Source organism: Leucoraja erinacea, chromosome 8 (genome assembly GCF_028641065.1).
Source record: "Leucoraja erinacea ecotype New England chromosome 8, Leri_hhj_1, whole genome shotgun sequence".
NCBI classification, from domain to species: Eukaryota; Metazoa; Chordata; class Chondrichthyes; order Rajiformes; family Rajidae; genus Leucoraja; species Leucoraja erinaceus.
Genome location: NC_073384.1, coordinates 23,908,634 through 23,923,614, shown reverse-complemented (window position 1 = coordinate 23,923,614; position 14,981 = coordinate 23,908,634). Strand labels below are relative to the sequence as shown.

General features: G+C 42.6%; 1 protein-coding gene across 2 annotated transcripts in view; it reads left to right on the top strand.

The window, feature by feature from the left end:
- The window catches only part of wdr27 (WD repeat domain 27), a 398,117-nt gene extending 383,463 nt beyond the window's left edge, over positions 1 to 14,654 (top strand). For both annotated transcript variants that reach the window (XM_055639235.1, XM_055639236.1), the window contains one exon: positions 12,759 to 14,654. In XM_055639235.1, the coding sequence (XP_055495210.1) occupies positions 12,759 to 12,806 (48 nt within the window). In that variant the 3' untranslated portion in view covers positions 12,807 to 14,654. The remainder of the gene's footprint in view (positions 1 to 12,758) is intronic.
- Positions 14,655 to 14,981: the final 327 nt, after the last annotated feature.

Sequence of the window (14,981 nt, the reverse complement as noted above, 5' to 3'; positions counted from 1 at the left end):
CTGCCCTGTTCGAAACAACCATAAAATGCTTTGGGATAAAATACTCTAAGATGCATGTTGTCATGATTCTATGCAAATTCATTGTTTGCCCATTAAAGCATTGAAGCCTTGCCACAATGGAGGGGTGTTTGTGTGGTTGGGCTGGACTCTAGCTTGGTCTGGAATTGTCTTTTGCTATCCCTGATGGTTTTATGAAGGTCATACCGATATTTCTTGAATGGGATGGGATCACCCAACCAGAACATCTCAGACATGTTATTTTCTAGGGAGTAGACCTCATGGTTCATCATGGTTTCCAAATGGGAAGCACTCAGATTGTCTTTGATATGCAGTCCTGCATATATTTACTTATGGTCTGTGATCCTGACTGTGGGTGCTGTCTGTACGGAGTTTGTGCATTCTCCCTGTGACCACGTGGGTTTCTCCGGATGTACCAGTTTCTTCTCCCACATTCCAAAGGCATGCTGGTTTATAGGTTAATTGGCCTCTGTAAAATTCACCCCACGTGTGTAGTGTACGGGTGATCATTAGTTGGAAGCCTAGTGGTTGTGACAAAAAGATCGAACTATCGCAAAAAACATTTATTTTCCGCTTTATCAAACATCTGCTACACTATCTATGGAAGAGATGCATTTCCCACATTGGTCCCATCATCTGCCTTAGGACCCACAAAACTGGAGTGAAAGCAAGTAATCCTCGATCCTGAAGGACTGCCTAAGAAAATGATGGAAATACTACGCAAGCCAGGCAGCATCCCTGCAGTGAGGAAGAGAGTTAATGTTTCAGGTTGAAGACCATTCATTAGAAAGTAAGCGTTCGTTTGTGTTGTCTGTGAAAACCCTACAAAGATTACTTTCATGAGAGAGGTACTCATAAACATCGGACATACAGTACTTCCAAACATTGTTCCGGATTTCTCTCACTCACTGGATTATTTGGACATACTCGTCGGCGGGGCTGTGGCTGCGTTCAAGGTCTTGAGACAGAGGAGGACCCGTGGGAAGCGCTCTGGAGCACTCACCCGACCCCGGCGGCGAGGATCACGCACACCACTCCCGAGCATATTCCTGGCAAACGTACGTTCTCTCAAGAACAAAGTGAACGAACTGCAACTTCTGCATCGGACAAACAAGGACTTCTCTCGAACAGCTGCCCTGTGTTTCACCGAGACCTGACTTTGTGAGTCGACCCCAGACAGCGTGCTGCAACTGGCTGGCTTCCAACTTCACAAAGCAGACCGCGAAGTGGAGACAGCGGGGAAATTAAGAGGCAGTGGAATATGCATTTATACCAATCAGGACTGGTGCAGCAACATCACGGTACTGTCAAATTTCTGCTCTCCCAATCTAGAATCCCCCTTTATAAACTGCAAACCCTTCTACTCTCTGAGGGAATTTAACTCCTTTATTCTCGCTGGAGTTTACATTCCCCCCAAGCCTGCGTACGTGAGGCTCAAAAGCAACTCACTGACCAGGTAATGAGGGTAGAGAGTGACTTCGCGGACTCCATACTCATTGTTTTAGGGGACGTGACACAGCTAACCTCAGCCGTGACCTTCCAAAATACAGACTTCTTGTTACCTGCCCCACCAGAGGGGAGAGAACATTTGATCACTGTTATACATCAATCAAGAACGCATATCACTATGTTCCCTGGGTGGGTCTGGGTCTCTCTGATCATTGTCTAGTTCACCTTATTCCAACCTACAGGCAGAAACTAAAATCTGCGAAGCCTGTGGTCAGAACAACGAAAAGGTGGACAAGCGAGGGCATTGAGAACCTACAGTCCTGCTTTGCCTGCACGGATTGGAATGTGTTCAGTGAAGCAACCACAAGCCTCGATGAGTATACAGGCACTGTATCATCATATGTCAGCTTTTGCGAGGACAGTTGCATACCAACTATGACCCCGACATGGTTCAACAACAACAAGCCCTGGTTCACTGCAGAACTCAGACAGTTCCGACGGTCTAAAGAGGAAGCCTACAGGAGGGGGGATGCAGACCTCTACAGGCAGCAAAGCACAAGCTGAGAAGAGGAATCAGAGCTGCCAAGGAAAGGTACTCTGAGAGGTTGAGGAGCAAGTTCTCAGCTAGTTATTCTTCTTCTGTTTGGAAGGGCTTGCAAGAAATTACCAGCTACAAGAGGAAAGCCCCCCGCTCTTTGGACAATTGTCAGCTGACCAACGACCTGAATGAGTTCTACTGCAGGTTTGAAAATCAGAAACGTAACCCTGGTACCCCCTCCCACCCCCCACCAAAACAGCCAGACCCCAGTCTGCAAAGAATGGACCCTGCACCCTCTCCTTCCCATTCACCACTTCACACCTACTTAAGGCAAGACTCCAGTATGAAAAGACTAGACTATTTCCCAACCCAACCAACACTTTACACCCACTCACAGCCTGGCCTCAGTCTGCAAAGACTGGTGTGGGGTGGGTGTAGAAGGGCCCAATCACCACTTCACACCCAATTATCCACACCCTCCTTGCTGAACAACATCACTTCATCAACAATAAAAATAGAGGTGGTGGAGAGACTTTTCAGAAGACAGAAAAGCCAGAAATCTCCAGGACCGGACAATGTTTCCCCCTACTCTCAAGATCTGTGCTGAACAACTGGCACCGGTCTATACAGACATTTTGAACCAGTCCCTGCAAACATGTACTCTCCCTGCCTGCTTCAAAGTCTCCAGTATTGTTTCTGTACCCAAAAAGGCAAGGATTACTTGTCATAATGACTACAGGCCTGGCGCACTGACCTCTGAAGTCATGAAGACACTTGAAAGCCTTGTGCTGGCCAAGCTGAAAAATATCACAGCAGTTTGCATATCGGGCCAATAGGTCTGTGGATGATTCAGTCAACCTGGGCCTGCACTTCATCCTACAGCACCTAGACTGCCAGTGGACTTATGCGAGGATCCTGTTTGTTGATTTTAGCTCTGCATTCAACACCATTGTGCCAGAGCTACTACACTCCAAACTTTCCGAGTTGACTGTGCCTGAACCCATCTGTCGGTGGATCCCCAGCTTCCTGACAGACAGGAAGCAGCATGTGAGGTTGGGAAATCTCATTTCGGACCCGCAAACACTCAGCATAGCAGTACCGCAAGGCTGTGTACTCTCTCCTCTCCTCTACTCTCTCTACACCAATGACTGCACCTCCACAGATGCCTCTGTCAAGCTTCTCAAGTTTGCGGACAACACAACCCTGATTGGACTGATCCAGGATGGGGAGGAATCTGCCTACAGACAGGAAGTGTCACAGCTGGCATCCTGGTGCCACCGCAACAACCTAGAGCTCAATGCTCTTAAGACAGTGGAATTGATTGTAGACTTTAGGAGAGCGCCCCCTCACCCCACTCACCATCAACAACACCACAGTCACATCTGTGGAGTCTTTTAAGTTCCTGGGAACCATCATCTCCAAGGACCTTAAGTGGGGAGCTACCATCGACTCCACAGTCAAAAAGGCACAACAGAGGAAGCACAATCTGCCACATACAATGATGGTCCAATTCTACACGGCCATCGTAGAGTCTGTTCTCACCTTCTCCATCATGGTCTGGTTTGGCTCAGCCACCAAGGACGACACCTGGAGGCTGCAGCGAATCGTCCGATCAGCTGAGAAGGTTATTGGCTGCAACCTTCCCTCCATTGATGAACTGTACACTGCAAGGGCCAGGAAGTGAGTGGGCAAGATCATCTCTCACCCCTCTCACTCTGGCCACAAACTTTTTGAATCACTTCCCTCTGGAAGGCGACTCTGGACTGTCAAAGCTGCCGCAGCCAGATATAAAAACAGTTTTTATCCACGAGTAGTTGCTCTACTCAACAGCCAAAAATCTGTAGCCTCCGTTTGATCTGGTATTTTGTTGGTTCACATGCTTGATCAATGGTGTTTTATCATTAATGTTTTATTATTAATGTTTAGTGTTTTCTGAGTCATTCGTAACTGTCACTATAATGTCATGTTGTTACTTGTCCGGGGAGCACCAAGGCAAATTCTTTGTATGTGAATACTTGGCCGATAAACTTACTTACTTACTTACTTACTTACTTACTTAAGTTGGTATCAGCCTAGGGTAATGTGGCCGGAGCTGTTTGCTGTTGGGGTATCTATTAAGTGAGATATCACCCTGTTTGAAGGCAAGCATCATGTAAGGCTCTATCTCATAGAAACTTGAGATCACTCTAGTCACTAAGTTCATAGAGATAGAATGGCTTTCGATCAAACGCGTAAAAGCTATGTAACCCACCAGACTAAATAATTTGAGGAACAGAAACAACAGCTGACAGTATCCATAACCGCAAAGAAAATATCTTTATGCCAAAGATCAGTTTGACCCCTAATCATAAATAATTCTGAGAGCTTTATCAAGAATACAGGGTCTGGATATTGTCAGTTAAGATTTACTTCTGACGGTACAGGAAAGAGATCATTGCTTGAAAGGAGAATCACAAAGCCAATCACAACCACAACCAGAGAGCAGTACTGAACTACTATCTACCTCATTGGTGACCCTCGGACTATCCTTGATCGGACTTTGCTGGATTTACCTTACATTAAACATTATTCCCTTATCATGTATTTATACACTGTAAATACACTGTATCATGTATTTATACACTGGACGACAGATAGCACAATGGGCTAAGAGTTCGGCTGGCGACCGGAAGGTAGCCGGTTCAAATCCCGCTTGGAGTGCATACTGTCGTTGTGTCCTTGGGCAAGACACTTCACCCACCTTTGCCTGTAATGGAATGTTACGGCGGCAGGCGCGGGCACACCGCGACGCCCTGTGTCTCCCTTTCAAGGGAGATGCTAAAAAAAATGCATTTCGTTGTCTCTGTACTGTACACTGACAATGACAATAAATTGAATCATTTCATTTCATTTTTTTTCATTTCATTAAATGGCTCGATTGTAATCATGTTTTGTCTTTCTGCGGACGAGTTAGCACGCAACAAAAGCTTTTCACTGTACCTCGGTACACGTGACAATAAACTAAAATGAAGAGTAGAAGATGTCCTAATAATACTGCGTGCTAACCGGCCAACGATTGATCGACATGTTTTCCAGAAGGATTCTGGTACTCATATGGCTCTCACTAGAGCAGTGTACCGGTAAGAGAGAGCCTGGCGTTCTTGCCCCTTAGAATCCATCCTTCTAATCGTGCTGCTGAAAAAGCCAACTGGCTTGGTCTCCAGGAAGAGATAAGTATCTTGCATGCTTCCCAAATAAATCGCATTGACCACCAGGAATTCTCCACAATCACCAGAACGTCGAGAAAGTGAAAACTTTCCCTGTTAATGAAAAGATCCGAGTTCTTCACGGAGCCCTTATGAACAGATGGCTGACTGAGCTTGTGGGAAGTCAGCAATGTTGCTAAATCCCAGTGTCTCATGCTTCTAGCCAAGATGATGAAATAACTTCCGTGAATATATTGACTGCTGACCTCACTGTTGCAGGAGTGATCAGCATGTTGGGATCTGTGGCAGAGATGTGATGTCACCTTCTGGAAAGATGGTGCAGTGAGGTGACCTTATCGTTAATGAAGAGAGAGGCCTGAGGTCTTCTTCAACGATGACAGTTGTAGAAAACCTGACCGTATAAACGTATCACTTGGCATTTGTCATGTGGTGAAATTCACGTGAACTGTGCATCTGGATACACTAAATTTACCCTGGGATTCAGGAATGGTTCTTCGGACACTGAGAAAAAGAGAGATTTGAGTTTGTCTCTTTTTTGAAAATGGCCATGGATTTGTGAATGTAGGTCTTTTCCAGCAAAGTTTCAGCAGGAATACTCTCTGCTGTCAAGCCATTGTCAACACTTTAACTGAGTGTTTAAGGAGAGTGGGACTTACCATCAACCTCCCCCAACCTGCCTGCAACCATGCTGACAATAAAGCTGCATGGTGAAACTCGGGAACTCTTGGATTTACCGTATCTTCTGAATCCATCTTTTGGCCTAGTTTCTGCAGGAGGAGTTCAGGGGAGTAATAGTTTAAATCGTGGTGGCTTAATGGAAGTGATGTAAAGGCCGAGGGGCTGCTTTAAGGAGCTGGTTATGGCTACTGCAGCTTCCCCACAATGCAGCGAGAAAATACCTTCCAGATGTAGAACACTTCAGTGTTACATTCTGAGACTTCTATTCATATTTCCTTGGACTGGAGAGAACGTGGTAAAGGAGAGTCTCAGCTCTGACTGTAACTCAGACGATGCTGTGCTATCATACACAAATCGTATTGCCTCACAGTAATAGTGTAAATAAAAATTGCCATTCCTTGTTTCTCTCACATTTTGTGTGCATGTGTCTGTCTGATTGTCTGGCTGTCTGTGTCTGTCTGTTTATTTATGTTTGTCTACCTATTTATTTATTTTATGCCTGTCTATTTATTTATCTACGTCTTTCTATTTATTTATTTCTTGCTTGAATTCCCTAAGAATTGTATTGTACACCTCAAAATTTTAGGTTGTTATCTGTAAATTCTATAAAGGTGAATTTCAATAACCCCCAATGGCCGTAACATAGCCACAGTTGGCAACAGGGCATATGTTGGACTGATGCCTGAACAGCAACTACTGGAAAAGGGGAAATCCAGTTGATGCAGACCTTTGTGGGGAACATTCAGTGGCAAGTGCTATTGTTTTACGACAGATAGCACAATGGGCTAAGAGTTCGGCTGGCGACCGGAAGGTAGCCGGTTCAAATCCCGCTTGGAGTGCATACTGTCGTTGTGTCCTAGGGCAACATTCACCCACCTTGATCTGTAATGCTCCTGTATCATGCGACGCCCTTCTTTGCCTTTCAAGGGAGATCTAAAAATTTTCGTTGTCCTGACTGTACACTCATGACCAAATACATTCATTTTTTTTTTTTTTTTTTGTAAATGGATTGAAAAATTCTAATGATGTCCACCTGGATTTTATAAGAATGTCATAACAACATAAAGCATGATCATATGCTCCTGTATCATGACCAACTTCTTTGCTTTCACTTCTAATTTTGGCCTGAGTCATGACCAGTACAATTAGAGTAAATGGAATTCTAATGGAAGACTTTTGCCCTTGACCACTTTACCACTCCTTAAAGAGGCCATATCTGTAAGATATTCTTACCACACACTGTAAGTGCATCAACATAGAAACATAGAAATTAGGTGCAGGAGAGGCCATTCGGCCCTTCGAGCCTGCACCGCCATTCAATATGATCATAGCTGATCATCCAACTCAGTATCAACTTTGGAGAGGTTTTATTATCATTAAAATGGACAGATAATAGAGAGGCTTTATTGATCATTAACCAGAGAGTCTAAACAGCATTCCATGTGGTTAGTACGGGAAATAACTGAGGCAATTGCTGTCGGTCTCTCTAACAATCCAAGTAAGGCATGAATGGATTTCAGGTGTGCGTTAGGAGTGAAGCTGACTCTGTTTAGATCATGCTTTATCTTGAGTAATAGTAAGCAATTTTAGATGAACAAAATTTTGATGGATAATTTTAGTGGAGAATCCAGAGTTTCAGGGTGAGTTACTGACAAATTCTGCAGGATAATGTCTGTCAAGGGAAATTGAACACACAACATAATTTACATCCCAAGTCAATGAGACAGCAGGCGGGTTTCCGCTTTGAGCCAAAAATGTTTGTGATCTGGGTAGAAACGGATCTAAACTTACATCTAAGATTACATCTATGGCCCTGCCTTCATCAACCTTCTTAATTGCTTCTTCAAAAACCTCAGTCAAATTTGCGAGACATGATCTTCCAGCCACAAAATCATGCTGACTATCCCTAATCAGCCCCTGTCTTTCAAATGCATGTATATGGATCCCTTAGAATCTTCTCCAACAACTTTCATACTGGCCTACAGTTCCCAGGTTTCTCCCATTACTAGAAACACACTTTCCACATCCATTCTATCTAGGCCTTTCATTATCAGTTATGTTTCAATGAGGTCTCCCCTCATCCTTCTAAACTTCAGCGAGTACCAGCCCAGAGCCTTCAAAAGCTCCTCATACATTAAGCCAATCTTCCCTGGGATTATTCCCGTGCACCTCCTCTGGACCCTTTCCAAACCCAGCATATCCTTCCTCAGATATGTGGCCCAAAACTGCTCATAATATTCCAAATGTGGCCTCACCAGCACCTGATAAAACCTCAGCATTACATCCTTGCTTTTATATTCTAGTCCCCTCGAACTGAATGCTGTCATTGCATTTGCCTTCCTTACTGCTGACTCAACCTGCAAATTACCCTTTTGGGTGTCCTGCACCAGTAGTCACAAGTCATTTGCACCTCTGATTTCTGAATTCTCTCTCCATTTAGAAAGTAGTTTATGCCTCCGTTCCTTCTACCAAAATGCATGACCGTACACTTTGCTGTGCTGTATTCCATTTGCCATTTCTTTGACCACTCTCCCGGCCTCCAAATTCCGCAGCTTCCCTGCTTCCGCAACACCCCCTGCACCTCCACCTATCTTCGCAATGTCCGCAAACCTTGTCACAAAGCCATCAATTCCCTCATCCAGATCATTAACATACAACATTACAAGCAGCGGACCCAACACTGACACCTCTGGAACGCCACTAGTCACTGGCAGCCAACCAGAAAAAGCTTACTTTATTCCCACACTTTGCCTTCTGCCAGTCAACCAATCGTCTATCCTTTACCTTCAGTCATTTGTTCTGCCCAGTTCCCTAACAGTAGGTCAAGCTTTGCCTGGTCCTTGTAGGGCCCTCTACCTATTGCCTGAAGAAACTTTCCAGATCACACTTGACAAGTTCTACCCCATCTAACCCCTTGGGAATCCCAGTCTATATTGGGAAAGTTAAAATCTCTATTTGAACAACACTTAGTCTTGCACCTTTCTGCAATCCCCTTCCATATGGGATGTGTGCCTTCATTAGCAGTGGCACAGAGTATAAGAGCAGATAGAATGTGGTATGACTTTTTAAACCATTGGTTAGACCCAGCTAGGGTACTGCATGCAGTTCTCATCACCACGCGACAGGGAGGATGTAATTGCACTGGAGAAATACAGAGGAGGTTTACCAGGATGTTGCCTGGGACAATTAGCTGGGACATCAGCAACAGCAGTGCGACTCGCTCTGAGACAAATGCCACTTGCCGCTGAAGGACTATCAACCTGATGAAATATACTCTATGCCCTGTTTGAAAACCATTGCTTTTTTCCAGTCCAGGGGGCTATCAGTAACAAAATGCTGCAGCCTGGTACACCTCAAGGCGCAGACCTATGTGCTGAGGTACATGCTGAATCTTGGTGCACCCAGTACAAAAACTGTTAGGGCAAACCTCCTACTAGCTTTATACAGTGTAAAAACCCTTCAAGGAATGTATGCAAAGGGAAACTGGCATTATATAGATCTGATGAAAATGGAATAATCTGGCTCACACTGAAAACTATGAGGGATCAATATTCTGTGCGACATACATCTGCATGTTTTATGAATAAAGTAATATTTCCGAGACATAAAAATGTTTTTCTCTTTGAATATGTTAGCCGAATAGACGGTGACATCACACACAATGTGGAGGGATCCAGATTGGTTTAGCAGACCAGAGTTTGGTCTTTTTGAAACAATGAGCAGTTCAGTTCAGGACAATTTGGCACTCGCCCCTGTGCGAGGAACAACAAAAATGTTCAGAGGATTCCTCAAGTAGGAATTCTCCATTAGTAACCTTTCTTTGGTTTGATCAGATGAGGGAGGATGTGAAGGTCATTCTTAATTCCATGTTATCTCTGGATAATTTTGTACAATTATTTTGCTAGCTCAGCTGTCAATGAATACATCTTACTATTTGAGCCAAGAAACAAACATGCTTTAAATCTGGTTCTTGTGGCTCAGTGCAGTGTTAACCCTTAAATTCCCTTGAGACATGGCTGTTGCCAGTGAGTGCTTCTGTCTGTTGCTCAACAGTTTGGTTTTCGTGATTCTGCAAGGATTGAACTGCATGCATTTCATTTATCTGGAGCTTTTAGGTCTCTTACGCTTCAGCCATGTCATCTCTTACAAGCAGATGAAGCAGCCATCTACATTGGAAATTAAAGACATTTACAGCAGAGGATGAGAACATTTAGTCCACCATGCCTGTGCTAGCTCTTCGAAACGCTGATTCAACTAATTGCAATCTTCCCACAGCTATGAATTATTCTAAAGACACAAAATGCTGGAATAACTCAGCGGGACAGGCAGCATCTCTGGAGAGAAGTAATGGGTGACATTTCAGGTCGAGACCCTTCTAATTCTATCTCCATTACTTAGCCAATTCACTTTCGAAAGTCACTGATGAATATGTTTGTGGTATCCTCCCAGCTAGTACAGTCTAGATCAAAGCAACATGTAATGTGAACAATTTTTCTCCTTTACTCATCTTAGTCCTTATTTTCCAATTGTAAAACTAGCAAATGCATCATACTGTATGTGCTCTCTGATTTTGGCCTCCACACTGTCAGGATGAATGGCAATTAAGCTATTTGCAATCATGTGGATTGAAGAGAAATATGTGTTAGCTGGTGAAGTTATGTTACCCTTGCTCAAACAATTCTGTAAGTTCTTTCATGTCTGAATGTTATCATTGTTTTTTTTCTTTTGTCCACGAGGTAACACTTCCAGCAAAGGGCAGCAATCATTCAGAATTGTGAAGAACACAAAACATTCATGTAAAATTAGAACCTCCTTTAATGTGTTTAATGATGGGACAAGAATGAAATATGAGAAGGGAAAGAATGTAGAACATGATTTGACTGGATAGCATGCGAACAAAGTTTTTCACTATCTTAGTACACTTGACAATAATAAACCAATACCAATACTAGATAGCTGACATTTCATGTAGTGTCTCATATTCTGTGCACATCAAAACCAGTGAATTCCTATTGAAATGCTACCACCATTTAAAAAATAAAAACTATACACAGTAAAATTCCACAAAATCAAAAATGGTTATCTTCCCTTCCAAATCTTATTATCTTGCATTATCTGCATGTTCAATTGACCCCAATACCCATTTGCCAATCCCAGTAACCCCCTTCTGAAGCCTGTATGAATGTGATCTTGATGCCAGGGATATTATCGGTGATTTCAGTTGAAGCAATTTCCTATCAGTGTGGTGGCTCTGATTCTTGTCATAAGTGTTTTAACAGTCAGTTGAGTTAATGCAGTTGGCACTTCATTATTCTCTCAAGTGGCGTTGCAGCCCATTCATCTGTATATTAGTGCTGCAGATCGTGCCTGCAACAGTCCAAGAAGGCTGCTCACCACCTCAACCTTACGTCTTCCAGGGGCAATAACTACCAGACTTTCCAGTGGCACTGACATCTTGAAAAAGACAATCCAAGAAACAGAAATCAGAATAAAAAGGCTAAAACTTCACTTTCAGAAAAGTAGTTTCTTCAAAAAAGACTCTCTTTCAATATAGGTATTTATTTCTATGTTCCACATTGAGTAAAAAGTTTTTATGTGGCTACAGTATCCTGGAACAGGTCTGCCTTAACAAACATTCACCCAAACACATTCCTAATTTTATTTCCTGTTTTGGTGGGATGCCAAGGCCAGATTTCGCATCGAACTGGACTTAAGAGAAAGTTCTAAATTTGAGAAAGGATAATTACAACAGTGTTAGACAAGAGCAGGGGAAATTTAAGGGAGCATCTCTTATTGATTAAGTCCACATCTGATGTGTGGAAGTTCTTTAAAGGTTCGGTGAGCCGTGGGACTGTTTGTGCCATCACCCGGTGGGGAATCGTCTCAGCGCAGAGGGAGAAGAGGAGGGAAGAGACTGCAGCCCTAAGATTTTTGCCTCCACCACAGTGAGGAGGTGCTTGGAGGATACACTGTGGTGGATGTTAATTTGTGTTTAGTGTTGTTTATTATTGAATGATTGTATGTATGACTGCAGGCACGAAATTTCGTTCAGACCGTAAGGTCTGAATGACAATAAAGGAATTCAATTCAATTCAATTCAATTCAGTTGGTGGGGATTCAGGGCCAACAATATTCCTTGAGGAATAAAGACAAAACATGGCAAGTTTGGGGAACTTTCAATGATGAGAGATATTTCAAATGTAGTCAAAAAGGAAAAAAAAACATGAGTTTTAGGAAGTTGAAATCAGTCAGGGCCCTTAAGAAATGTAAAGAAAGCAGGAAATAACTTAAACAAGGGATTAATGAGGGCTGCAATGGAGCCACGGATTACCTTCTGTGAGCAGGATTGAAGAAAAGCGCATGGCATTTTATATATACATTATTTCCTTCGCTCCATAGATGCTGCTGCTCCCACTGAGTTTCTCCAGCAATTTTGTGTGAAAAGGTAGGTGCCTGGAAAGTGTAGCCAGGGGAAGTGGTGGAAGCATTTAGAACAGTTAAGAGTCAGGGAGTAAAGGGATATAGAATACGTGCAAGCAGATCGGAATAGTTTAACTTGGAATAATGATTGGCACAGATACTGTGGGCTGAAAGGACTGTGATCGACTGTGTTTGTTTTACGTGTTTTATAACATATAAGAAACCATTCAGCCCATTAAATCTAAGCTGGTTCTCAGAGATATCCATGTTCACATTGATTTCCTTGTAACCTATTCTTTCTCTAATGGTGTTCACTCGTATTAACCCCACCAGCCAGCCTTTGGGATGAGAGAGATTGGAGCATACCAGTATGGATGTCTCCTCAGTTTTTTCAGCTGTTAAAGGATGTAAAATAACTTGCCATCTGCCTTTTGTTTTTCATGCTCCAGCTAACCACCGCAACTTTGGATGGCAAGCTTCAACTCTTCGTACCATAGTGGAAGAGGACCCTGAAGGTAGAAGGATGAAGATTGGACACAGCAAGGCAAAGCCATCTCATAAACGGAAAGCAAAAAGGACGTTCCATGGGTGGGTGGGTGGTCATCTGCAAGAAAGAGGGAGGATATTTGGAACCAACTGTAAATGTCCTGGAAACTAGGAAACAGTTAACAGGAGAATTCAAAAGTTCATGCTGAAATCAGCAGCGTGTGCATTCAATTCTCAATCCCTCTGGAATAAAGGGCTTCTCGTGAGAAGCTTGGAGGGGACACAAAATATACATTGCAATGCCAGAAATGAGAATTGCTTTTCTGTGACTCTTCTGAAAAGATAACATAGATAAGAAAAGATTCACTGTCCCAAAACAAAGAACTATGTTTAGTGACACATATTCTCTATGTTTTGGAGATGTGTTAGTTTGTTGAAACTTTAATGAGGGTAGGAAGTGAATAATATATTCTCCCATCCTTTTACTAATTGATAGTTGTAAACTAATAACACTGGAATCATTCTCCTTAGCCATAAGTTGAGTCAAATATTTCCTTTTTCATCACACATTCCCTCAACAAAAATGGGCTTGTGTTGAGAAACTAATGTTTCTAGTGAAAAGTGTGTGCTTGAATGCTATTTGATGTAACTCTATGTTCCTGGTAATTGGATTGCGTATGTTCCGCATTCACTCCAATCAATATATTTACAGCAAAAATATCATCCATATCATTCTGCATTATATATGGAGCCTTAAAGACGCTTGCAGATAATAAATGCGGATAGTTTTTGGTGCTGTTCACGTTTGGTGATGACATGAGGACAGTAAAAGTGATGGATTTCCATGGCTTTCTCATAGGTTCACCCACTGCATTCACTGGTGGGCGGCTTCTTGCAATCATTCCCCCCATCTATTTAATACAGGTTGAAACTCTCTGGTCCAACATTCTATGGTCAGGCAATTCCCGTGAACAAGCATATTTTTAATCTATAATATAGGTCTGTACTAATAATTCTAATTAAGACCTAACTACAAACTAAAATTAACTAAGATCTGCACTAATCGTTAACTAATTAATCTACCAGTGCAATTTTGCATCCTCTGTCGATAGCGATTCAGCCAACAGCATTTCTGACGGGGACATTTTGAGTTATGGATGGTTATTGAAACCCTTCAGTTTCCATTTCCCACATCTATCCACCGTACTTAGAAAGAACAATTCTCCTGATCATCGAAAGATGAAAGGGCTGATATCTCGTTGGATCACCATTCAGGTCCCAAAAGTGCTGTTTTTTGAAAGGTTCAACCTGTATAATTAAATCCCACTGTGCTCACTACGTAAAGTGGTCAATACCATGAATAAACTTCAGCCTGTCTGTTTGGTTAGACTACATCTTGAAGCATTCTCTCAATTTCTCAGGAATCATTCTCACTCACCCCCCAAACAGCTGGTGATGGACACATTCACATCCCGTCACTTTACAAGCAGATAAGCATTGATAACTAGGGATACAAGGTACTATATTACTCAATTTGTTTATGAGCATTTGTACATGTTGTCTGTTTTTAATTTCCAAATTATTGCTCTTTATTTGATAATATTTTCAGTTACAACTTTACCAGTTGGAAATTTGCATCTGTTGTTATTTTGTGATATTGCTTCATTGTAACACACTTTGTTAGCCATGGGTTCATGGATTAATAAATACAAACTCCTAGAAAAAGACTCTTTTGACCATTCTGCAAAATCCACCTCGGCAGGTTTGGTTTTTACCTCAGCTGTGGTGCTCCATATCCTTTAATTCTCTTGTCTATGAGTTCCACTGCATAACGGAAGTGATTCTAGTCTTGTCAGTTGCTTCACTTGTTAACATGCAATTCAGGCTCATTCTGCAAAGACTATCACTTCATTCCTAATCGATTCTGGTATTTAATAAACAGCAAGGATTTCAAATCAGTCCAGCCTGTGGTTAGTGGGTTGGATTATTCTGCACACTGTTGGGAGTCACAGCTCTATTTTCTCAGGTGTGAAGATCTGGATGAACTGACTTGAGAGGTGTCCCACGAGGCAGAGTCATCTCCGAGCAACGGCCTGACCTCAACTATCAAAGGCTTTTCTTTAAACAGCCACTGAGAATCATCAGAAACATTTAAAGATATTCAAAAGGCAACATCATTATACATA